The sequence below is a fragment of the Lycorma delicatula genome, chromosome 1, assembly GCF_047948215.1.
Source record: "Lycorma delicatula isolate Av1 chromosome 1, ASM4794821v1, whole genome shotgun sequence".
NCBI lineage: Eukaryota > Metazoa > Arthropoda > Insecta > Hemiptera > Fulgoridae > Lycorma > Lycorma delicatula.
Window position 1 is genome coordinate 110211847 of NC_134455.1, and position 26371 is coordinate 110238217.

General features: G+C 31.2%; 1 protein-coding gene across 1 annotated transcript in view; it reads left to right on the plus strand.

Moving 5' to 3' along the window:
* The first annotated feature begins 1658 nt into the window (after window positions 1–1658).
* The window catches only part of for (cGMP-dependent protein kinase for), a 617480-nt gene continuing 592767 nt past the window's right edge, over window positions 1659–26371 (plus strand). Inside the window, exon 1 of the mRNA XM_075359091.1 lies at window positions 1659–2129. Within this exon, the coding sequence (XP_075215206.1) occupies window positions 1819–2129 (311 nt within the window). The 5' untranslated portion in view covers window positions 1659–1818. The remainder of the gene's footprint in view (window positions 2130–26371) is intronic.

The following is a 26371-nucleotide window of genomic DNA, read 5'->3' on the forward strand; positions in this document are numbered from 1 at the left end:
GTCCCTAGAAGCTCTGGAGGCCTACCCTACAGACCATATCAAGGATACACTAAGACTTTACGAACTTTGCCATCCACAGCGTGAATCAAACAGGATTAAACCAATACCCACAGGAATGAAATAAGGAACAAATTGATCAACGATTCATCCAGGATCAAGGAAGAGGTTGATGATGAAAAAGGACGATCCACTCTTTCAAGTATAGCCTTTACCTTGGTTCTCCTTTAAGTCAGCGTGCATTCATTTTGCCCGCAATTCCTCAGGAATTTTTACTTAGATTTTGATAACATAATACTTATAAACAGTTTCGATTGACCATTTCAGAAATCAACGTTGTTTTTGCTTCACAGATTAACGATCAATCCGAGAAAAATTTGCAGGGTTCCGTTGGAACAAACTACCCTAGAAATTAAACTATAAATCGTTCAACCAGATCTCTCTTGGAATTGAGCTTATTTATAAGCTTATTAAGAAAAAAAGAAGAAAATTAAGACTCCTTTCCTTTACAAAGTTCTTAAAGGTAAAGTATGTATTAAAAAAGTTGTCAAATATATTTTACTTGAGTCAATTAAAAAAATCCGACAAATTTAAATAAAATATAATTTAGATAATGCTAAAAAAATCATATTATTCAATAAAACAAATAAACGTGTTATAATAGTAAGAGTAATCAACTTTTGGACTGCAATATCTCCAAATTTCTGCGAAAGAAAATCAGTCAAAAGAAAAAATAATTGGACTGGACACTTAAAAAGATTTACATATTTTTCATAATAAAAGGTTAGTCGTTAGGAAAGAACTGCAGATAATAATTAAGTGATGCAGAATTAAAATTATAATCATTTAAAAGAGGCTAATTAAAACATCATCAATGGTTGAGATTTAAAGACATGGTGCATAGCAAATGTACCTAAAAATGAACGCCTAAAAAAAATTAATTTTATACTCTCTTAATTTTAAAAGTACTAATGAATAATATTATAGAAAAACACCTACGTAAAATAACTTTTAGGTCAAGTGTTCTAGGTAATCCTACGTAATGTTTAATAATTTTTTTTTTAACTTTTTGTTTTTTAGAATATAAAAAAAGTAATTTTAAATTGGTTAAAATTCATTAAAAAAACTACAGTTTTTATTTAAAAATAAAATTATAATAATTATGGCAAATAATGATACTTATTATAATTAGGTTATGACTCGAAAATGCCTTAAATGGTACATACCTCAGGCTTTAAATGTTATTTTAAATTTTATTATAAATTTCATGCTGCTGTTATTAATTTGCAGAGGATATAACGACATAAAAATAACAGGTAATCAAACATATTTTATGATCATTTAAACACATTAAATTAAGTATGGCCTACCTTCAAAATTTTAAAACCACTTTAAAAAATGATGTCTAATGTATAAATTCATTTAGTTGTACTTTTTAATATCATGGTTATAAAATTTATGTTTGATAATTTTTTTTTATATTTCTTGTAATCTTTTTAAGATCTGGTATACCAAATCCGAATTTATTTACTTTTTTTTATTTCGAAATTAATGGTCTACATTTATTGTAATTACTGTAGTGTTAATAAAACGAAAAAGAAGGGTAAATTGCATTGTTATATTTTTTTTTTAGATTACTGCAGTGTTAATAAATTTTAATCTTCATTAAAAAAATTAATAATAAAGAATTCAAAGTGATTTTTAAATATTTAATAAACAAGTGTGTGAGATTTGCAAGTCAGGTGTAATGCGAAGTGCCGCTAAGCGGTAAAACCACCAATAAAGAGGTAAAGTGACGAGACTTGATACAAGTACAACAAAATGAATGCGCTGCGGGAGTTAGAGCGCCGTTTATGTGAACGTGATGAGGAGTTACGGCGTCGTGAAGAGACCATCACCTTTTTAGAAAGGCAATTAGATGAAAGAGATGCCACTGTCAGACATTTAAGAAATGAGATTGATAAATTCAGACAGGTGGTAAGGCCTATTACACAACAACTTGTTCTCGGTCTTCATAATGGCGAAGATGAAGATTGGGACCCTGCTAAACGTTTACGAACAAAACGTCAAGGCATCTCATCCGAACCAATTCTTGGTGACCTCGCTATTGCAAAAGTACCAAAATCTGCCAAGTAAGTGTTCCAAATCTTTTTTTTAATAATTTATCTCTTTATATAGTAATTTGTGATAGTAATAAAAATAATAAAATAAGTTTGGTATGTATATATTTTTTCAATAATAATCTATTTACCTCTAGTAATTTTTTTAAATATCAAGTTATCAAAATATATAAAACCAATAAAGAATGAACGAAATGGATTAAAGATAGGTTTTTTATTTTTTCGAATAACCCAGTGATTCTCAAACTGTGCGCTGCTTCTCAGGGGCGCTGCGAAATATTGTGAAAGCTTTTTTAATTAATTGAACGAAGACATTTATAATTGTTAATTTAATGTTAATTAAGTAAAAAAAAAAATAATGAAGATAGAGTTTTATTTATTTTTATCTCTTACTTGCGAGTAGTCACATTCTTACATAGGGTAGGGCGCCATGGAAAAATTTTAATCAAAAAAGGGCGCCGCGACTCGGAAAAGTTTGGAAACCACTGGAATAACCCTTTTAGAGGGTACGATAAATCAACTTTGGTTATGCTTCCTTTATGCTCACACTTTTTTTATCCTTTGAGAGTGTTGTTCCTTCTCTTCTTGTGTCCACTTTCTTCCACTGGTTGATTTTTCCTTTCCTGAGAACCTGCTTTTTGAAATGCATGTCTAAAAAGCGTCATGTATTGTGTCTGTGTTGTTTCTAATGTTTTTTATGTATTTTTCTACTTCTCGAAACCATGTGGGTTTGGATTTGAATAACTTCTTAGTAAGTCAAAGATCTGTTTAGTTAATCTGTTATCACCCATATTATGTGTATGTCCATAGAACTATCTTTTCCTCATAAATTTTGCAACTTTCAAATATAGTTATCTATTAGGTCGTAATCTGAATTTCGATTCACTGTTACTTTTAGATCCTATTTTTTTTTTCTTAGAATAGATTTCCTTTAATATAGATAGCGGGTTTTTTGTTAAATATTCTTAATTAATTTGCCTCTAATTTTTGTTATTTTGTATTTTTTTCTTTTCGGTCACTTGACTGGTTTGATTCAGCTCTCCAAGATTCCCTATCTAGTGCAAGTCGTTTCATTTCGGTATACCCCCTACATCGTACATCCCTAACAATTTTTTTGACATATTCCAAACGTTGCCTGACTGCACAATTTTTTCCTTCTACCTCTCCCTCCAATATTAAAGCGACTATTCCAGGATGCCTTAATACGTGGCCTATAAGTTTGTCTCTTCTTTTAACTAAGTTTTTCCAAATGCTTCTTTGTTCATCGATTGGCCGGAACACCTCTTCATTTGTCACTTTATCCACCCATCTGATTTTTAACATTCTCCTGTAGCACCACATTTCAAACGCTTTTAATCATTTCTTTTCAGGTACTCCGATAGTCCAAGTTTCACTTCTCTATAAAGCTACGCTCCAAACATATACTTTCAAAAATCTTTTCCTGACACGTTTAAATTAATTTTTGATATAAACAAATTATATTTCTGACTGAAGGCTCGTTTCGCTTGTTATTCGGCATTTTATATCACTCCTGCTTTGTCCATTTTTAATAATTCTACTTCCCAAATAATAATAATCTTCTACCTCCATAATTTTTTCTCTTCCTATTTTTACATTCAGTGGTTCATCTTCGTTATTTCTACTACATTTCATTACTTTCCTTTTGTTCTTTTCTTGTTTATTTTCATGCTGTAGTTCTTGCATAGGACTTCATCCATGCCGTTCATTGTTCCTTCTAAATCTCTTTTACTCTCAGCTAGAATTACTATATCACAGCAATTCGTAGCATCTTTATCTTTTCACCTTGGACTGTTACTCCGGTTCTAAATTGTTCTTTAACATCATTAACTGCTAGTTCTATGTATGATTAAAACGTAACGGGGACAGGGAACATCCTTGACGGACTACCTTTCTTATTACGGCTTCTTTTTTATGTTCTCCAATTATTATTGTTGCTGTTTGGTTCCTGTAAATGTTAGCAGTCGTTCTTCTGTCTCTGTGTTTGAACCCTAATTTTTTTAAAATGCTTAACATTTTATTCCAGTTTACGTTATCGAATGCCTTTTCTAGGTCTACAAATGCCAAGTATGTTGGCTTGTTTTTCTGTAATCTTCCTTCTACTATTAATCTGAGCCCTAAAATTGCTTCCTTTGTCTCTATACTTTTCCTGAAACCAATTTGGTCTTCTCCTAACACTTCTTCCACTCTCCTCTCAATTTTTCTGTACAGAATTCTAGTTAAGATTTTTGATACATGGCTAGTTAAGCTAATTGTTCTGTATTCTTCACATTTATCCTGCTTTCTGTGGAATCATGACTATAGCACTGGTTTTAAAATCTGACGTAACTTCCCCTTTTTCGTAAATATTACATACCAGTTTGTATAATCTATCAATCGCTTCCTCACCTGCACTGGCAGTAATTCTACAGGTATTGTCTACCCCAGGAGCCTTTCTGACATTCAAATTTTTTTTGTTAAAATTTTTATTACATTTATAATTTACTTCTGTTGTTTTGATTCCGGTGTAATGTAGGATATTCATGTCTCGTCACCAGTAACAATTCGGCTTAATAATGGATCACCTTCATTGCTGTATCTCGTGAAAAAATGGCTAAAAAGTTTGTTTTTCTGTAACACGGTCACCATTTTTGATACCCAGCATGAGCACAGCTTCTCACCTTTTGCATTTAAGAAATGAATTAGATTACTTATTTCACAATTGGCAGCACTGTCTTTAGTCACAGGCATTTTAAACACGCACAGGAAACTGTAAACAAAGACTAACAATCACGTAATGGCATCTGTAGCAAGTCAGTAGATGAAGTTACTCAGTGCACAAGCGCGAAATAGTGACAGCGCGCTGTACCAGACATATATCAAAATGATACTTAAAAAATGTACCTCGTATACGTAAGATTACGAAGATGATTTTATTAAAATAATTTTTATTTTTATTTTATTAAAACTGAGATGAATTTAAAAAAATAAAAAATGGATCAGTCGTTCAAGATATAATGAGGGAGGTTAGAAATATTAAAACCTTACGTGTATATGTTTTTCTCGCCATTGATAGATGTTTGAAAAAATATTCAAAGCACCTTTACTTTTACAAAATAAATTTGTTATAAATTTAATTAAATATATCTGTTGTAATATGACATCTGTTATTGAAATGTTATGTTAGAATGTTGCTTATAAATGTGTCTCTTCATCCTTAAAATAGTAGAAGTAATAATTAACAAAAAAATTGTGTTTTAATAACTATGTATCAGATAAAAAAAAAATGTTTCTCATAAGGAAGCGTACTTTCAAAACTGGGAAGATTTCAGACCTTATTGAGCTTTAAGGCCAACAAATATTCACCCCTTCTTAATATAAATTAGATTTCTATTTTTTAATTTTTTATTCTTTTCAATGTATGAACTTGAAATATATTTATCAGCTTGAGGAGAGTGTAGGCCTTCAAACTGACTGGTAATGTTTTAGTTTTGAGGTGCTTTAAAAAAAATTCATAAAAGTAATTTTACCTTTATTCTGAGAAGGGATTAAATTTCTGTTTCATGGAAGTGCTGTAAAGTTTATCAGTATTTTGCCAATTTTTTTTTATTTTAATCTTTTCAAAAAGTTTTTTTACTCTGAATCATTACACTAATTAGTATATTATTTTCTTAATTAAAAAAATGCTCTAGGATGAAAGGAGATAATTTTCACACACACACGCGCGCGCGCGCTATCTCTCTCTCTCTCTCTCTTTCCCCCACCCCTTCTTAACCCATCCACCCCTACCATCTATTTTCATTTGCCTCTAACTGAAGAGTATGGACATTGCATACATTTCTTTCCAATGGTATGTGTTTCTGTAAAGTGATATCTCGGCTCTGATTAATACCAAAGCTTTCTTTTGTTAGACTTGTCTCGTAATGTAATCTGTGTATTGTAGAAATACCTTTTTTTGTTTTTCATTAAGGTAGAAATAATCTAATACTATATGATACCATGATGGTTGATTGGAACTATTTGCTTTACTTTTAACGAAATATTGTGAGCATTAATTCTTCTATATGTTTAAGCTAAATTTTGAAGTGTCATTTTTTGTACTATATATATATATATATATATATATATTTATTTATTCATCATCATATGGTGTTCTGCCTGTTGGCAAGTCCCTGGACCCACTGTTGTCTCCACCTGTTTCTGTCCTATGCTTTTTTCGTACCCTTTACGTCATTTATTAATCTCCGCCTCTTTCCTCTTCTTTTTTCACGTTCAAGAACTGTATATATTGTTCCTTTTCCTCTAATTATATGCCCGATCCAGTTTCCTTTATTCCTTCTGATAGGTGCCAATCTTCATTAATCCTTCAAAATTCCTTAATCCTTCTACGTTACTTACTCTGTCCACCCATTTTATTTACTCCATCCTCTTCCGGTTCCACATCTAAAAAGCTTGGATCTTATTTTTTTCCTTTTTCCCCAGTGTACATGTTTCACTGTTATACAAAATTATACTCCAAACATAGTATTTTATCAATCTGTCCCTCAAATTAATAATAAGATCTATGTTGCTGAAGAGTAGGTTTTTCTTTTTAAAGAAGGTTTCCTTTGCCATTGCAATTCTGGTCTTGATCTCTTCTTTACCCCGTCAGTCTTGAGTTATTCCTGTCGCAATATATCTGTATATTTTTACTTGTTCAATTTTCCCTTCTGCTGTTACAACATCCATATCTTCTCTTTATTGAAAACTTTTGTTTTCCTTACATTTATTTTCACTACATTTTCCTTCATCCTTAATTCTTGTGCTTTTATCATTCTTTGTATATGTATTACATTTATTTTTATTGCTGTTGCATAATTTATTGACTCGCCATCGGATTTTATATATTCTTGAAGATTTTAAGCCAGTATTAAAATTTAAGTTAAAAATGTCCGTGTATTTTTGCAAGTGTCATTATTATTTATGCATGTTATCATTCTGTCTCAGGAGAACATTTTAATTTACTGAAACCTTTATTTACCCTATATTACATTGATTGGAGGTAAATTTTAAAAAGTTTTTTTCAAATATTATCATTGTATTTTAAATTGTATAAATTAAGTTTCCACGGACCAATAATTTAAATAGTGTTAATCTTAGTACTTTCGGAGCCGTTACTTCATCTTCAGGGATTTCCTAAAAAATGTTAATTTAATTTCAAATCAATGATCGATTTTAAATTAAACTGTTATGTCTATAATAATCGGTCGTCAAGAATAAAATTAATTCGTACGTTAATAAGACAGTATGTCATAATGTCATGTTTGTAAGATGTTTGCAACTGTTATGTATTTTTAATTACTCTTTATAATTTACAAGACAGGGTATATTTATGCAGGATTGAATTATCGTCTAATTTTACAACTGGTTTGAAAATAATTGTTTGTTTTTAATTTTTATCAAAAATAAATACAAGTTCATCAGGTTAATTATTTTCAACGTTTCCAATAGAATATTAAATTTAAATATCTATTAAATCTTTGTATAACTTACTCCAATTTTGCTTTTTTAAGATGAAATTAAATTAAAGATTAAATTTAAAATTTTATAGATAATTTTAAATACACTTTTGATTTTAATATGGCTCAATTATAGAGGTTAGGATTTTAATTAATTGTGATTTGTTTAGTAAATCGAAAAGTTATAACTTGCAATTCGGCAAAAAATATAAAGTTCAAGAAAAATAATTATTATTATTGCATATATTATTCTCGTCTTCTTTGTGAATAACTAATTCATTATTAAGGAAGATATTATTTAACAAATTGTATTATTTTCTCATCGTACTTATAGTCCTGTTTATGTTACTTATGCATATTTAACGCAAAGGTTAATTAAACACAGTGGGTTATTATAATGGTTTAAAAATATGATACGACTTATTTCATATTCATTCTTTTTTCATTATAGAACATTATCTAATTTTTTTCGTAACACAAATTTTTGTTAAAATCTGATGTGGAAACTATATGACTTCCTTGTACGCCTAATAAATTTCATATACACATTTTTTTACAATCAGAGATTAATAATTATTAATAAACCAATAATTTTAAATTAAAAAAAAGTGTTAAAAAAAAGGAAATGAAGTCGGATTCGAACCGACGTGTCTTCTTCTCCTTGTACGATGCAAATATTTGATTAATTCAAATTTTATTTGGCTGTAACTCTGGAATCAATGAAAATAAGTATCACTTATGATATATTGTTGAAAAGCTCTCAATGAGGGGAGATGCACAACTAGATGTTACAAAAGTCGTAAATCCAAAATTTTCACATTCTACGGCTAATCATTTTTGAGTTATGCGAGATACGTACGTACAAACGTCACGCCGAAACTAGTCAAAATGGACTCAGGGATGGTCAAAATGGATATTTCCGATGAATTGTGAAAATTGAAAATTTTTCGCGATCACAATACTTCCTTTACTTCGTACAAGGAAGTAAAAATAATCCCGAAGTTTTTTTTAATCTTTTGCTAAACCAGTAAAACCTTATTATGAACAGAATTAATACAGTCGTCTTTCTCTACATAAATAATATTATATTATCTTATAATACATCAACACAGTGTAAGTGGAAGTAGGCCTGGATTTACGCCATAAACCTACCATCAGATTGGGTTCTTTGAGTAGGCAGTGGATAGAAAAGAGATTAGTCTACAAATAGACTTTTTTTTTAACCTCCGGGTCGGCAGTCAAGCAATTCTTTCCGCAGAGGTTGAGATGAGAGTTTTGTAGCGTGTGTGAAAAATGCCATGCCTGACCGGGATTCGAACCCAGGACCTCCGGGTGAAAAGCCGAGACGCTACCACCCGCGCCACCGAAGTCGGGAACAAGTAGACTGCCCGTAACAAACCGCACAAATACTGGGTTGGCAAAAAAATAATTTCGGTTTTGTAGTGTGAAATAAAACTTATTTTTTTATATAAAAAAAAATAATTTGAATCAATTAAATTTTCCATTTTCCGATATTCTTTTGCCATCTCTTTGGCAACTTCAAGATTCCGCGTTCATAGAACCTCTGCTCCTTTTCAGCAAAACCTGAACCAAATGCGATTTCAGGTCATCATCATCATCAGTGAAAGTGTACTATTCAAAGAGTTTTATAATCTCCGAAATAAATCGTAATCTGATAGTGCAATATCAGGACTGTTTGGAAGATGAACATCATTTCCCAACCAAGTGCAGTAATTTTCCACGAGTTATCGATGATATATGATGCTTTGCATTGTCTTGGTGGATCACAATTTTTTTGCAATTTGCCAATTCCGGCCGTTTTTCTTTGACTGCTTCCTCCAGTTTCATTAGTCGTTGATAGTTGATCCGACCCAATTGACAGAATGATCTTTTTTGTATCAATTCAGCTTTCGATATGACTTGTGCCGGTTCATCACGCTTGGACTATGATGGTTTCCGATTTATGTTAGTGTAAACGATCCATTTTTTATCACTAGTGATCATTCGTTTCAAGAAAGGGTCGACTTCATTTCGTTTGAGATGCACATCGCAAATATTGATTCGTTTTGATAAGTGAATTTCTTCCAATTCATACGAAACTGAAATATCGACCTTCTTAACAAGTTAAGACATTTGATCTGACTTTCAATTTTTGTATGCGATACATTTAACCTCTCTGCATTCTCTTGATCAAATATATGATGATCCGATTCAATTATGGTTTTGTTTTGGTTTCTATCGACTTCAGTAGGTACACCAGACGTTGGTCATCTTTGAGTGAAAAATTTCCAAACTGAATCTTTTTAATTGAATATTGCACTTGCATTTTGCTAGGCAATCAATACCGTAAACTTTACATACTTTTTTGTGAGCCACAGTAGCTTTCTCGCCTTTACGAAATAAAAATGTAAATACCTCGAAAATGTTCGTTTTGCACTCTGTTAAAATTAAGCATAAACTAACAGGTGCAAACAAAATTACACGCAATTTTCTTCTAAAGTATGCTAAAATTGACAGCTATCAAATCCCAAAAGAAAAAATCATAACATTGACAGAAGTTCTTCAAAACAGACGTAAAGCTATCTACTTATAAAAAACTGAAATCCCTTTCTGGCCATCACAATATAAACGACTTTGCGACTGAAGAGATCCATTGAACATTAGGAATAAACCCAAAAATACTATCGTTGAAGAATTGATTAAAGAAAATAACAAGTAGTTAATAATTTATGGATAATAAATCTATCCATACGGGACATCGAATCGAGACAAATTATACCTAAAAGAAGTGCCTCAAGATCTCCAGGTAGAGCGTATCCCACTCACAATCCATTGGGATGACAGGATTTCTGGAGTTTTATTGAGAACGGAAGCATCACATTACTTAAATATTTACTAAAAAAAACTTCCTTTTTTTCCAAATACTAAAGATCTACATGAGGCAAGATTTTGATTCTGTAAGTGAAATCCTTACTCATATCCAAAATTGTATTTTTTGGAAGTAACCATCCGAATTATATAAGCAATACAGCAAGGTCTCCTCTGGAGGAAAGTATGTACGTGTGCAGGAATCGTGTGCATAATTTATTAATTTACTTTGTCTAATTATCCCTTTGTAGAACTTTTTAATACCCAAAATATATTTACTAGTCTCTTTAACGGTTCTTATTTGAAAATTGAATGGAAAACATTTATTTTTTACTATTAAAAGTAGTGTTGTAATTTCTTTCATAATTCATTAAGATTTTTTCGGTAGCAAAAATAATTTTTGCTACTATTTTGGAAGATTATTCAAGTTCTTACTATGAAGATAATTTTTAACTATTTGTCTGATTTTAAGCTTACTTATATTATTATACATTACTGTTTTTCGTATTTTATTATTTAAAAAAGATTGCTTATATTGAGGGTAGCAAATCATAATTTTATCGTATTTTTATTTACTCTTACGTTGAAGTAACGTATTTTGTTTTTTTTTTTATTTTGTGCGTGTTTATTGTGTTTAAATTAAATTTTATTAATATAGGTTAATAGTCTTTTTTCGAAATTCTTTAACGTTTATCTTAATTACTTACCGTTAATTAATTATAATTTTTATGTTTCATTAAAAAGTAAAAGTTTTAAATGCACGTGTTATTTTAATGACAAGTTTTATTCACTGTGGAATACTAATTTATTTAATTAAAACGAAAGAACTTTTTAAGCTTTTTTTTATTTCATTAGATTATTACTTAACGAATTATTTAATAGTGTAGAAACCGTAACTGTATTGCTTACAGTCTGCCGTGAACACTAAGTCACTTTACAACACTCTAGACCGCGTTAAAAGCTGCATCAGAATTTGGGAAAAGTATTTATTGAGTCGATGTGATGATTTATACCTAAAATTAAAAACAATTATCATGTTCTTGTAGGCAGTACATTTTCTTTTACCGCTGAGAATATACTAATTATTTTCAATATTAACAAATTCTACGTAGCTTTTTTCCTTTTAACGGGAATTGAATTAAAGATATTTCTATAGTAATAAATTGTTATCATATTTCTGGTAGATTTCATAAGAACGTTACCTATTGTAATGGGTATTATGATTTGACTTCAGAAAAATGTCGACATATCTTCGCATTTCACATCCCCCATACCCCAAAACCACCGTCAGTTCAAAAGTTTGTATATATATATATATATATATATATACAAACTTTATTTATATATATATATTTCACTTTCTTGTGGGCACGATAACTGCCGTAATTTTGCGCCAATCACTTTCAAATTAATACATAAAATATAACGTTCCAAAATCTCGTTCGAGTTCGTTAATGGGCAAAATCGTACTATGGGGGTGGAAATGGAGGGCTTTTTCGAAAAAAACATCGCTATACCTTTCTTATTAAGTAAAATATCGAATTCGTTAAAGTTCCTACTATTCTTCGGATAAGGGCCTAAAACTTATCTAAGTAAATTTTTTGGATATCACCAACCATAGTTCAGGGGTTTTATTCAGAACCCCTGAGGTTTCGAACACAAAAAAAATTACACCTCCGTTAATAGGCACAGTATTGAATCGGTTTAAAGTGGTCGTTAGTCTTCTAAATATTACCTAAAACGTTTGTTTGTAATAATTTTTTATATGACCAACCCTTCCGGTAAGGGATAACCAAAATGTTGCTGGAATTGTAAGATGGGGCTTGTCGTATGCTAAACATGTGAAACTTTTTTTCACATGCAGCCATTGTCGTATTGAGTAAATTTGAAGTTTTTCATACCTTTAAAGTGGGAATCTTTTTATCTCCTACTTAGCACCGGTGAAATCTACCTCCGCCTTCCGGCGTGCCGAAAGGGATTTTTTTAGAAATTTGTTCTACTATTCCTTTTATAGAAACAATACCGGGTGAGCCAAAAAGCACTTCACAATTTTAAAAGTATATGAAAATTTATTGAGACAATTTACAGATTCGGTTGAGATCTCATTTCGTAGACAAAACCATCATGTTTAACACCTACATTTACTTTGGTTCGATATGGCTTCCATTTGTAATACGAGATACATCCCAACTGAAATCGATTTAATTCCAGACTGTAGTCAGCACGTCAGGTGTCAGCACCTTTGCGGCTGTGACTTAATTTGAAGTTTTAGCTCAACAAACTAGCAGTCAAAGGTACATAAACCTGATCTTTAATGAAACTCCACAAGAAAAAATATACCGGAGTCAAATTTGGGGAGTGAGGTACTCATGCTGTTGGACCTTCACGACCGATCCACTGATTTCTGTGCCTCTGGTAAAATTTAGCCAGACTATATTGATATGTTTTGTTTTTAATAACTTCGAAATTCTTATGTTTGTATTTAATTTTTGTGAATTTTATTTTTATTATTTATTCAGAATCAAATTGTCTGTAAGTTTTGTTTAAAACTTTTATGTGTTAATTACCAATTTAAATTTAACAAAGCTATTTTACGCTAGACATAAAATAGTGTGTTTTACGACTCCAGTGTTTTTTCTGTTACACCTGAATTTAAGAAAAATGACTGATAATACAGTTCTGGGGCCTTTTTGCAGTTTTTCAAATAAAATTTTATATAAAACTTTTAAGTTTACTCCTTAATCTGGGTCCCAAGATTTACATTACAGTCTTGTGTAATATTATTGAAGGCGCAGAAATCGGCGAAATATTTCGCCAGCCTACACTCGTTATCGAATTCATTTCGAAGCCTATGTTTATATGAGCTTTCTTCTTTACTTTCGTTAGTAGAAATGTCCTGAAAATTTGTTAGGTGTATTCTTATTGAATATTCTTATATTATATATGGCTTTACGTATGTGCGCGCAAATCTGTACATGTATTCCTGTATTAAATTTTATAATTGTTTTCATATTATTTTTTATTTACTTTTTGATTGATGGATTATCAAGTTTTAAGTTTTTTGTCCTTTTATACACCCAAATATATTTCCGTTAGTTACTTTTATAAATATAACTTAAATATGCTTTGACATATGATTCATCTACAGGATTCGTTCTCAACGGGGGCGATAACGCCCCCTTGTGGGCGCTGGAAGCCCACAGAAAATTCGGGGCGTTCAGGCGCTCTAGGAATCCGATGGCTGATAAAAAAAGTCAAAAATTATATTTCCTGGTATTTCAAACTAAAATTAATTACCTACTATACTAGTACAAAAATTAAAGGAACACCTATAATTTATGATAAAAAATTATTGCATTCAAATTACTTTAACTGTGTAACCAAGAGGTTAGAGAGGTGAATAAAAAGAAGAAATTAAACCTTGAATACTCTACTTTTTGACAGTGTACTACAGATTTCAAAAATCATAAAATTAAAAAAAAAAAATCAGCGAGAAGAAATGTATTAAAAATTTGAAAGATTTTCTTCGTTAAAATTATGGTCGATTTTTCAACGATTTCTGATAGCATTCCCATTGTCGTACTTGTCTGAACGTGGATTTAGTACTGTAGCAACGTTCCTAACCAAAAAGACAAATCGGCTGCATGTTACCGAACGCGGCGACTAACGGCTGTTTTTAAGTTAATTCGAGCAAAATATTAACAAACTCGTTAAATCATATCAGATTCATCATTCACATTTGCACCGGCGATCACAATGCACCGGCTATAAATTTCGTTCAGTTGCCCATCTCCCGTCTGCAGAAGGGCTGCAAAGCCTCGCGATGGAAGCATGTCAGCTGGAATGGGATACCACGACTAAGGGAAGATCCTTGCAGAAGTTTATACAGAATCTGGGGGAATGGTATGCCTCGAGTTCGTTTTCAAGGGCAATGGGTGCTCGGGTGCTCACCAACCATGTTAATTTAAATCAATATCTGTTTCGGTTCCGCCTGGCAGTTGATGAACAGTTCGTCTGCGCGGAGGTCCAGTCAAATGAACACCCGATGTTTGACTGCCCTGCTCTTAGGGGGGGGGGGGGGGGGCTAGAGACCGGGCCACCCTGGAACTTAGAGGTCAAGGGGAAAATTTGCCACTCACAAGCGGCGAGTCAATGTGGCGAGAACCGCATTGTCGGACCGTGTGGGAGTTCCTTCAGTAGTTTACCTAAGGGAAAAGACTCCTACCGCACTGCTGTATGAAGCTAACCTATGGCTGACTACCAGCCAATTAAGGCTCCAAGCGCTTTAATATGGTGGACAGGTACTTGCTGGCATTCAGCGATCTAGGCGTGGCGGCGAATTGCTGTTTAGACGAAATAAATTTTAATTTATGGATGTCATATATATCTTTAGTAGTTGACAGGGTGCGCCTACCCGTTTTAGCAGATATATGACAAGTGAGCGGTTGAGACACGTAAGCCGGTGGTGTATGGCACCGCTCTTAGTCCACTCATGTTAAGTAAGCTCCAGGAGCTATTTAGGACATTGTTCGCTTAACTGTTTGAGGCTCAGTTGCCGTTTGTGGCACAAACATTCGATTTTATGCTTTAGGGCGACCAGATGGGGTGGTGGCAGACGAAATGTCAAGTAAACCTCATCCTTCACATTAATGTAAGTGTAATTTTTCAATTGAAAACTTTATTTTAATTATTGTATATTGAATATGCTATCACCATTGTTGTCATGTAACTATAGAGATACAATTTTAATTTTTTTGAAAGCAATTTTAGTAAAAATACTTTCAATATGATTAAATATGTGTTTTAATTACTTTCATTTAAAATGTAAGTTTCAATTCGGAAATAGGATATGTCACGTTTAAAAACAATAATTGTAATTGCGGTTTTTAAGAGCATATCTAAAAAAAAGCAATTGCAATTATTATTTTTAGCAGATGGTAAGTGAAGAAATTTTGGCGGATGCTAGAAAAATTTTATTTTCAATGTAGGCGGTGGTCGAAAAAATTTGAGAATCAATGATCTACAGTATGGTTTATGTCGGTAGTGACTTTTTGGACAATAATAATCCATCTAATTGTTCGCCTTGATAAAAAAAAGCTTAATTTTTTTATCTTGCATGACCCTCCGCAGTAGAAGTTATCCTTTTTATATGAACCAGAGAAGGAGATTTTCCCATTTTTTAATTTCTCATTAGCATTTTTCATCTTTTTTCCCATTCTTCCATTTTACTCCCAAGTTGTTTTTAATATCTCACCTTAAAGTTTGAAAATGTTACGTTCTTTCTAAACGTCATCATTCATCAAGGTAAAAAAAAATTATTGTTCAACAATTTAAATTATTATTAATTGATGATTGACTAACCAATAGCATTATAATGGCCAATGCAAAATTACTTATTCCTTTTTATCAAATTAGTAAGATCAATTCGATCATTGTTCAGTCAGATTAATACCTGGAGGTAAACTTTATGTAGTTTTATGTAGCTTTATGTAGAAAAAAATAGTGTATGTTTTTGAAATAATCTAAAATATGTTGGGACAGGCGTTAAAAATTTTATCGGATGGATAGGATTTCTCTTTTACACAATTTCTACACTAAATTTTTTTTAAGAATGATCCATACTTAATTGACCAAATTCCAATAAATTTCTTCTACGGCTGTTTTATAACGTTTGAATTACGCGGCTGGAACCTGTATCATAACGAATCTCATTATGAAACAAATTTTAATTGTGATACAGATGTTCAGCCAATCAAAAGACTATCTTTTCAACCACGATCGATCAGAAACCTATATTGTTTAATGTATCAGCTTTTTTTACTTTGATTTTAATCCTATTTAGTAGTAGTTAATTTGAAAGACATCAAATAGGTAACTAAGTTTCTATATTACACTGTTTATCCTTTTGTTTATTACGTCGGATTGTTAGGAAGAAATGTCTTTAACACCGATCGATATTAAAGAAAAGGCTAGAACTTATTGCTACAGTAATGTACTGTTTTATGTATTTTTTTTTTATTAAAAAAAAATATATATATTCCTAAACAACGTATTCTATCATCGATTAAAATCAATAATCCCAATATTTTCTCAACCGTAGAAAAAATACGGTATGCAACTCTCTATAATGGCCATTAATGAATTCTTACGAAGTTTACGACACTCGTCAAGGCTTGTAACTTACTTAGCATTTGGGCATTAATGGCTAACATTGTATAAGCTCGTTGCATAATGTACTACTTTGTTGAATGAAATATAAATAATTTTTTTAGCATCAGAAGACAATTTTCACATCATTATAAATTCAAAAATTTATAATTTTAAATTAAATTTTTATAATTTAATATTTTAATTTTTTTTTCATGATATTATTACCACCTACATTTAAATAATCTATCACAGGAATTTCAAATTGAACAAATTTTGAGTTATTATTCTAATAATGCATTTAAAAATAAAAATAAATAAAATAAATGGATAGATGTTCACACCTACGGATTCTTCGTAGAATCCCCAAAGTGGCTATAATGATCCTGAAGTTATGTCTGTTTTTTATTATCATTTTCAAGAAAATTTCGATTTTGTTAATTCACGGGGTGTAAACTTGCTCTTACGTATTTAAAAAATCCCTTTCGGCACGCCGGAAGGCGGAGGTACATTTCACCGGTGCTAAGTAAAGGATAAAAAAGATTTCCACCTTAAAGTTAAGAAAAACTGCAAATTTACTCAATACGAGAATGGTTGCATGTGAAAAAAGTTTCACATGTTTAGCATACGACAAGCCCTAACTTCTTCAGCAACATCTACGTCAACCTTTGCCGTAAGGGTGAGTCATATCAAAAATTGTTTCTGACAAAAGTATAAAATAATGTTTACAGGACTAACGATCCACTTTAAACCGATTCGATATTGTACCTATAAATGGAGGTATGATTTTTTTTCTTCGATTTTTCCGTCCCCTGGGCAATGGTTGGTGATATAAAAAAACTTTACTTACATAGATTTTAGGTCCTTATCCACATAATAGTAGTAACTTTAAACGAATTCGATATTTTGCTTAATAAGAAAGTTATAACGATATTTTTTTTTCGAAAAAGCCCCCCCACCATTTTCATCCCATGGTCCGAAATTGATGAAGCAATTAAACACGTAAAGGGAGATGAAAATTTAATAATAGTTGGAGATTGGAATGCAAGCATTGGAAAAGGCAAGGAAGGAAATATAGTGGGTGAATACGGGCTGGGCAAAAGGAATGAAAGAGGGGACCGACTTATAGAGTTTTGCACGAAGTATAATTTAGTAATTGCCAACACCCAATTTAAAAATCATAATAGAAGAATATACACTTGGAAAAAGCCAGGCGATACTGGAAGGTATCAGATAGATTATATCATGGTTAAGCAAAGATTTAGAAATCAACTCGTTGACTGCAAAACTTACCCTGGAGCAGACATTGATAGCGACCATAATTTGGTGATAATGAAATGTAGATTGGGGTTTAAAAACCTGAAGAAAAGTTGTCAGATGAATCGGTGGAATTTAGAGAAGCTTGAGGAAGAGGAGGTAAAGAAGATTTTTGAGGAGGACATCGCAAGAGGTCTGAGTAAAAAAGATATGGTAGAAAATGTAGAAGAAGAATGGGAGAATGTTAAAAAGGAAATTCTTAAATCAGCAGAAGCAAACTTAGGCGGAATAAAGAGAACTGGTAGAAAACCTTGGGTTTCAGACGATATATTGCAGCTGATGGATGAACGTAGAAAATATAAGAATGCTAATGATGAAGAAAGTAAAAGGAACTATCGGCAATTAAGAAATGCTATAAATAGGAAATGCAAACTGGCGAAAGAAGAGTGGATTAAAGAAAAGTGTTCAGAAGTGGAAAGAGAAATGAACATTGGTAAAATTGACGGAGCATACAGGAAAGTTAAGGAAAATTTTGGGGTACATAAATTAAAATCTAATAATGTGTTAAACAAAGATGGTACACCAATATATAATACGAAAGGTAAAGTCGATAGATGGGTGGAATATATTGAAGAGTTATACGGAGGAAATGAATTAGAAAATGGTGTTATAGAGGAAGAAGAGGAAGTTGAGGAGGATGAAATGGGAGAAACAATACTGAGATCTGAATTTAAGAGAGCATTAAAAGATTTAAATGGCAGAAAAGCTCCTGGAATAGACGGAATACCTGTAGAATTACTGCGCAGTGCAGGTGAGGAAGCGATTGATAGATTATACAAACTGGTGTGTAATATTTATGAAAAAGGGGAATTTCCGTCAGACTTCAAAAAAAGTGTTATAGTTATGATACCAAAGAAAGCAGGGGCAGATAAATGTGAAGAATACAGAACAATTAGTTTAACTAGTCATGCATCAAAAATCTTAACTAGAATTTTATACAGAAGAATTGAGAGGAGAGTGGAAGAAGTGTTAGGAGAAGACCAATTTGGTTTCAGGAAAAGTATAGGGACAAGGGAAGCAATTTTAGGCCTCAGATTAATAGTAGAAGGAAGATTAAAGAAAAACAAACCAACATACTTGGCGTTTATAGACCTAGAAAAGGCTTTCGATAACGTAGATTGGAATAAAATGTTCAGCATTTTAAAAAAATTAGGGTTCAAATACAGAGATAGAAGAACAATTGCTAACATGTACAGGAACCAAACAGCAACAATAACAATTGAAGAACATAAGAAAGAAGCCCTAATAAGAAAGGGAGTCCGACAAGGATGTTCCTTATCTCCGTTACTTTTTAATCTTTACATGGAACTAGCAGTTAATGATGTTAAAGAACAATTTAGATTCGGAGTAACAGTACAAGGTGAAAAGATAAAGATGCTACGATTTGCTGATGATATAGTAATTCTAGCCGAGAGTAAAAAGGATTTAGAAGAAACAATGAACGGCATAGATGAAGTCCTACGCAAGAACTATCGCATGAAAATAAACAAGAACAAAACAAAAGTAATGAAATGTAGTAGAAATAACAATGATGGACCACTGAATGTGAAAATAGGAGGAGAAAAGATTATGGAGGTAGAAGAATTTTGTTATTTGGGAAGTAAAATTACTAAAGATGGACGAAGCAGGAGCGATATAAAATGCCGAATAGCACAAGCTAAACGAGCCTTCAGTAAGAAATATAATTTGTTTACATCAAAAATTAATTTAAATCTCAGGAAAAGATTTTTGAAAGTGTATGTTTGGAGTGTCGCTTTATATGGAAGTGAAACTTGGACAATCGGAGTATCTGAGAAGAAAATATTAGAAGCTTTTGAAATGTGGTGCTATAGGAGAATGTTAAAAATCAGATGGGTGGATAAAGTGACAAATGAAGAGGTATTGCGGCAAATAGATGAAGAAAGAAGCATTTGGAAGAATATAGTTAAAAGAAGAGACAGACTTATAGGCCACATACTAAGGCATCCTGGAATAGTCGCTTTAATATTGGAAGGACAGGTAGAAGGGAAAAATTGTGTAGGCAGGCCACGTTTGGAGTATGTAAAACAAATTGTTGGGGATGTAGGATGTAGAGGGTATACTGAAATGAAACGACTAGCACTAGATAGGGAATCTTGGAGAGCTGCATCAAACCAGTCAAATGACTGAAGACAAAAAAAAAAAAAAGGTCCGAAATTGGTCATTAACGAACTCGACCGAGATTTTAGGATGAGGTATTTTTAAGGAAAATCTGAAAGTGTTTGGTGCAAAATTACGGCAGTTATCGTGTCCACAAGAAAGTGAAATATATATATAAACTTTTGAGCTGACGGTGGTTTAAGGGTCAGGGAATGTGAAACGCGAAAATATTTCGAAATTTTCCGCAAGTCGAATCCTGGTAACCATTAAAATAGGTAGCTTTCTTATGAAATCTATCTTTTTTCTCGCTGTATTTGTGTTTTTCAATACTGCTTTTTTTCTTTCTCTGGAAAACCTTCATACACTTTAATCATATCTTTAAACTTGTTTCTATCGTCAAACATTTTATTTGTGATTTTTAATTCTTTTACATCCTCTCTGACTTCTTTAAACCAGCTAGAATCCGCTTTTAGATTATCCATTTTATCAAAGATTTGTCTTGTTAACTTATTATTATCCATTCTAAAAAGGTGTCCATAAATAGAATTCGTTTCTTCCTAATTACATTTGATATTTTCTCTCTCATGCTATAGATGAGGTTTTCTGCTGCGTAGAGCGCTTCAAGAGAAGAAGAGCGTTGAGCAAGAATTACAGTGTAGTAGTGCTGAAGTTTAAAACAGAAATCCATTTTCCATTTCCTCTGCTGAATTGAAGAATTGTACATAGCAAAAATATTATTTTTCATTATTCTATCAATCTTATTTTATATATTAAACTATTTTTTATTTTTTTTATCGGGGGCTTAAATAATATTTATAGCATATGCCTCGGCATTTATATAGATCTCATATGTTTTTGAGGTGGAAGCAGTTGCACCACTAACATTAATTTTTTCTGAGTAATATTTTTTAGTAACCATCAGTTCCTATGGTAAGCACATTGAATTTTTCTACTTTTTAATATCATGTGTAAATTGGTATAAATAATGAAATTCTACAAAGTATTTTATTGCCAATTTAATTACTTACGTTCCCTAATAAGCATAAATAAAATGGTTCTTTTTTTTTTTAAATGCCTATGCAATATTAGGAAATAACTTTTATGTAATATCAGAATATCCACAACCGTTACGCTTATTACACCTAACATACATACAACGTTCATTAAAGTAGGCTAAATTGATTAAAGTTCTACATAGATAATATAACAGTAAACACTTATATATATTAACATGAATGAACTAACATACAACATACAATTGTTAAGAGATCTAATTTTTTATATTTTTTTTTCCATTTACTAAGTTTTAAGTAAACTGTTAAAATAAAAATATAATTAAATGTATTAAAAACATAGGACTTCTTTGTTGGTATAAATTTTATTAAATAGACCGAAGCCGATGTTTTTTTTATTGGTATAAAAAGTGTAGTAATTTAGAGATAAGAACAGCGTGCGATCGCTTTCATATGTTCTCACTTCACATTATTTATAAAGAAACCATTTAATGTTTATTTATCCTCATCTCTTATTTATACGTGCTATTTACTGTATACACTGTGGATAGTAAGTTCTAAATTCATAGCGCTCTTGCATCATGATGACTTTTGTTTTCAAGTCGTCATAGTATATTTATTCAGTTTTTAGCGGTACCTATATAATCTTTATTACTGCAAAATAACCAAAAAGTTATCTTTTGAAAAATATTTGCTATCCAAATAAAATTTTTTGTTTATCGTATTTTTGTTTCTTCTGTTGAATTGAAATATATTGAATATAAAACAAAAAAAAAAAATAATTTATGCTATTCTGCCAAAATATTCGTTAACAGATTTTCTTTTATCAAAGTTAACAAAAAATGTTCTACGAAAAATTTGCCATTTCTCCTTCGTTCTTCTTCTTTCTGCCATTTTATGTTTTTAAAATAAAAAAAATCCCTTTCGGCACGCTGGAGGGCGGAGAAAGGTAGATTTCAAAGGTAGAATTAAGTAGGGGATAAACAAGATTTCCACCTTAACGTTAAGATTTACTCAATACGAGAATGGTAGCATGTGAAAAAATTTTCACATGTTTAGCATACGACAAGCCCCATCTTCATACAATTCCAGCAACATTCTGGTCATCCCTTGCCGTAAGGGTTGGTCGTATCAAAAATTGGTAGATAAACGTTTTAGGCAACGTTTGGAGGACTAACGACTACTTTAAACCGATTCGATACTGTGTCTATTAAGGGAGTTATAATTTATTTTGTTTTCGAAACCCCATTTTTTTCCACCCCCTGGGTCAATGCTTGTGATATCAAAAGACTTTACTTCGATAAGCTTTAGTCCCTTATCCAAAGAATAGTAGAAACTTCTAACGAATTCGATATTTTACTTAATATGAAAGTTATAGCGATATTTTGTTTTTCGAAAAAGCCTCCCCATTTTCACCCCCATGGTCCGATTTTGTCCATTAATGAACTCGACCGAGATTTAGGGACGAGGTATTTTTAAGGAACAGTTTGAAAGTGATTGGCGCAAAATTACGGTAGTTATCGTGTCCACAAGGCAGTGAAATATATATATATATATATATATGTATATATATATAATCGTTTGAACTGTCGGTGGTTTTTCGTGGTGTTGGTGGTTTTTTTTAGGTCTGGGGGATGTGAAACGCGAATATATGTCGAAATTTTCTGGAAGTCGAATCATGGTACCCATCACAATAGGTAGTTTTTGTATGAAATCTACCTAATTTTTATCTTAAGATCGGGTTGAGAAATCATTATAATACTAGTGTTTGTTATATATACATCAACTTTCCGTAATTAGTAAAAAATTCCAGTGTAACACGTTCACATATTCGAAATGTCATTTTTTTAAATTTTTTACCGTTATTTTTACCAAATTCATTTTATTTGCTAATTTTGGAAAAGGTTGTTGAAATTTTGAGTATATCACAGCTCAGTTTACAAAAAAAATTCAAGATCAGAAAATCACAGGTGATTTGAAGTTTTCGATAAAGAAAAAAGTCATAAATTTTGTGAAGCAATTAAGAAAAAAAATTTTGTAAATCTTTCAGGTCGACTTTAAATCTACTGTTAACATCAGATTTAATTACTAAATTAAATTTTATGAGCTCTTTTAATAGGCTAACGAGAGCTATGTTGCCAGAAGGAAACTACGAGAATCACTCAAAAATCTTCATTTCTCGACGTTTCATGATCCAGAGACACCAAAAAATAAAAAAGGGGGGTTTAAATTCGTATAAACGTGTGTTGGCGTGTTTGAAACTTAACAGCTTTTGTCTGATATTTACGTTTGTTTACGGCTGATCTACTTATTTAATAATATTTTCAATATTATTAAATTATAATTTATTTCATGAAAATTATTCCAGTTGAGATCGTGTCGAGTTATTTAATTTCGGGAGGAAATGAAAACTGATTTTTTAATCTAGAGTGACACTTAAGAATTTTTTCCGTAACTTTGTTATTTTTAAACGGATTTGAATAAATAAGGTGTCATTTTATTTGTCATAAAATACTTTCTTTTTCCTGTTTAGCCTCCGGTAATTACCGTTCAGATAATACTTCAGAGGATGAATGAGGATGATATATATGTATGACTGTAAATGCAGTGTAGTCTTGTTCAGTCTCAGTTTGACCATTCCTGAGATGTACGGTTAATTGAAACCGAACGACCAAAGAACACCGGTATTCACTATCTAGTATTCAAATCCGTGTAAAATATCTGACTTTACTGGGACTTGAACGCTGGAACTCTCGATTTCCAAATCAGTTGATTTGGGAAGACGCGTTCACCACTAGACCAACCCGGTGGGTTGTCGTAATATACGTAACATTTAAATAACCCAGCAGTTACAGAGATATTAAGGGTGGGGGGAGAAAAACGTAAACCTTTAGGTTTCAGATCGATACGATTAATCACTGCTGAGAAATAACTTTTTCTGTTAAAAATACAAATTGACGAATAGCATGTAAACTAAGCGTTTCCGTACATATGTTGAAATAAAACTTTTGCTTATTTCGATGTGGGGTACCATTCCCTGATTCCTTGAAACGGTTTTTATTTATAAACCCTCTGTATATACAGTAGCATTCCATCACAGTTTTTCCCGGTTGCATTCGTTTTTTCGTCGTGATTAAGCTTTTTTTTTATTTTATCTTTTTTTAGTCAATATTTGGAGGCGTTGCACATACAGTAGCATTGGCTATGTTGGTTGATGAGCCGCGATGTACACCGTCGCACCCCTTCAAAATCGAATTTAAAAAAACTCGAAAACGGTTTTTAGATATTTATCTGAAGAGTATTTGCAAGCTCAAATCTATTTAATATCTCGTTTAATAGAGTCCGAAATAAAGAAAATTTGCAAAAATTTTTCAAATTTTTTTACCTTTTTCCCCCCTTATCAAGGTCGAATTTAGAAAATCTAGAAATCGGTTTTTAGATATTCAATAAAAATTACACACACTATTAATGATGTTGATATCTACATTTGTTTCTGAGAAATTAAAAAAAAAATTAAATTTCATTGTTACTCCATTTTACCCTGTAAACACGGAATTTAAAAAAAAACCTTTCTTATTGAAAACCTGTATACAAATTTTTATCAATTTACCTTCATTAATTTTAATAGATTAGAAAGATGTAGATGTAGATATGTGAGATATATATTTATTTTTTCTCTCTGTTTATTTAGAATTTCATATTTTGCTATTGGATTATTATTATGAAATGCCGATTATATATTTTATATCTCTTTATGGTGAGTGACCCACCGGATTGGTCTCGTGGATATTCCCATATCCACAAAAATCGAAAAAGGTATCGTTTTACTTATTCCATATTTTTAGCCGATCAAAATTTGTATATATCGATTTTTTTAATTTTTTAGGGCTTTATTATCATGTATAATTATTTTTACTTCCTTGTACGAAGTAAAGAAAGTATTTTGATCGCGAAGAATTTTGGTTTTCACATTTGAACGGAAATATCCATTTTAACCATCACCTAATCCATTTTGACTAGTTTCGGCGTGACGTATGTATCTCGCAGAACTCAAAAACTATTAGCCGTAGGATGTTGAAGTTTTGGATTTTGGATTGTTGTAACATTTACTTGTGCACCTTCACTTTTGATTGCAATCGACTGGATCAAAAGTGTCCAAAAAGTCCAAAATCAAAAAAATTTGGATTTTTGATTTTTTCTTAACTGCAGTAATAAACCCTCTTCGAGATCTTTTTAACGATATATCATAAGTGGTTCTTATTTTCATTAGTTGCAGAGTTATAACCAAATAAAATCTTAATTAATGAAATATTTGGATCTTACAAGGGAAAGGCACATCGGTTCGAATCCGACTTCATATCTTTTTTCTTTTCTTTTTTTTAACCTTTTTTTTAATTTAAAATATTGATTTGTTAACCTCTGATGGTAAAAAAAAATTGCAATAAATAATTCAATAACAAAAAAAAAAAAATGAAAAAATATCAGAAGTTATAAAGGTAAATAAAATTTTATGTACTTTTCATTTAAAAAAAATGTGTATATGTAATTTAATAGGCGTACGAGGAAGTCATGTGGTGTCCACATCAGATTTTTTTTTTTTTACTGTATAAAATTAAATAAACAATGTCAGAAAAGTATTCAACTTTGATGTCGGTTTTTTTTTTAGCCTGTCCGTAAATTTTGCATCCAAATTTTATATCCAGATAGGTTTCTGAAAAAATACTTATGTTTTTTAGATAAAAAAGTTAAGGAATTTATTTAAAAAAAAAAATATTTTGATAATAAAATTTCTTAATAAAATTTTAAATAAACTAACATAGATAAAAAATGTAATAAAATATAACTAAATATTTTTTTAAATTGATATTAATTCACTGTTTATTTTTATTAATGTTGTGTGACTTGCGTTCCGAAGTGGCATTGACATAGAACGTAATGCTATATAACACTGTTTTTCTTATATGCTATATAACAAAATTTCTTATTAATGACATCGTTGAAATTCATTGCCCCCTTAAGACATTCATTTCGTAATTAGATTTATGACTAGAATTCTTAAAAATAATCCGTACCTTGAGTAGCTTTCTCTTGTGTTGTAGCTTACTTACTTGGTTACGGTGTCTTTAATTGATAAATGTATTTACTATCTAATTTTTTATAGTTTGCATTTGCCATTATTATTTTTTATGACGGTTTACAATATATTTTTATTGGATTATGATTATAATATATTGTATATTATCGTTAAAATATAATTATTTTTTGGAAATACGTGGGTTTAAATATATATTTTCGT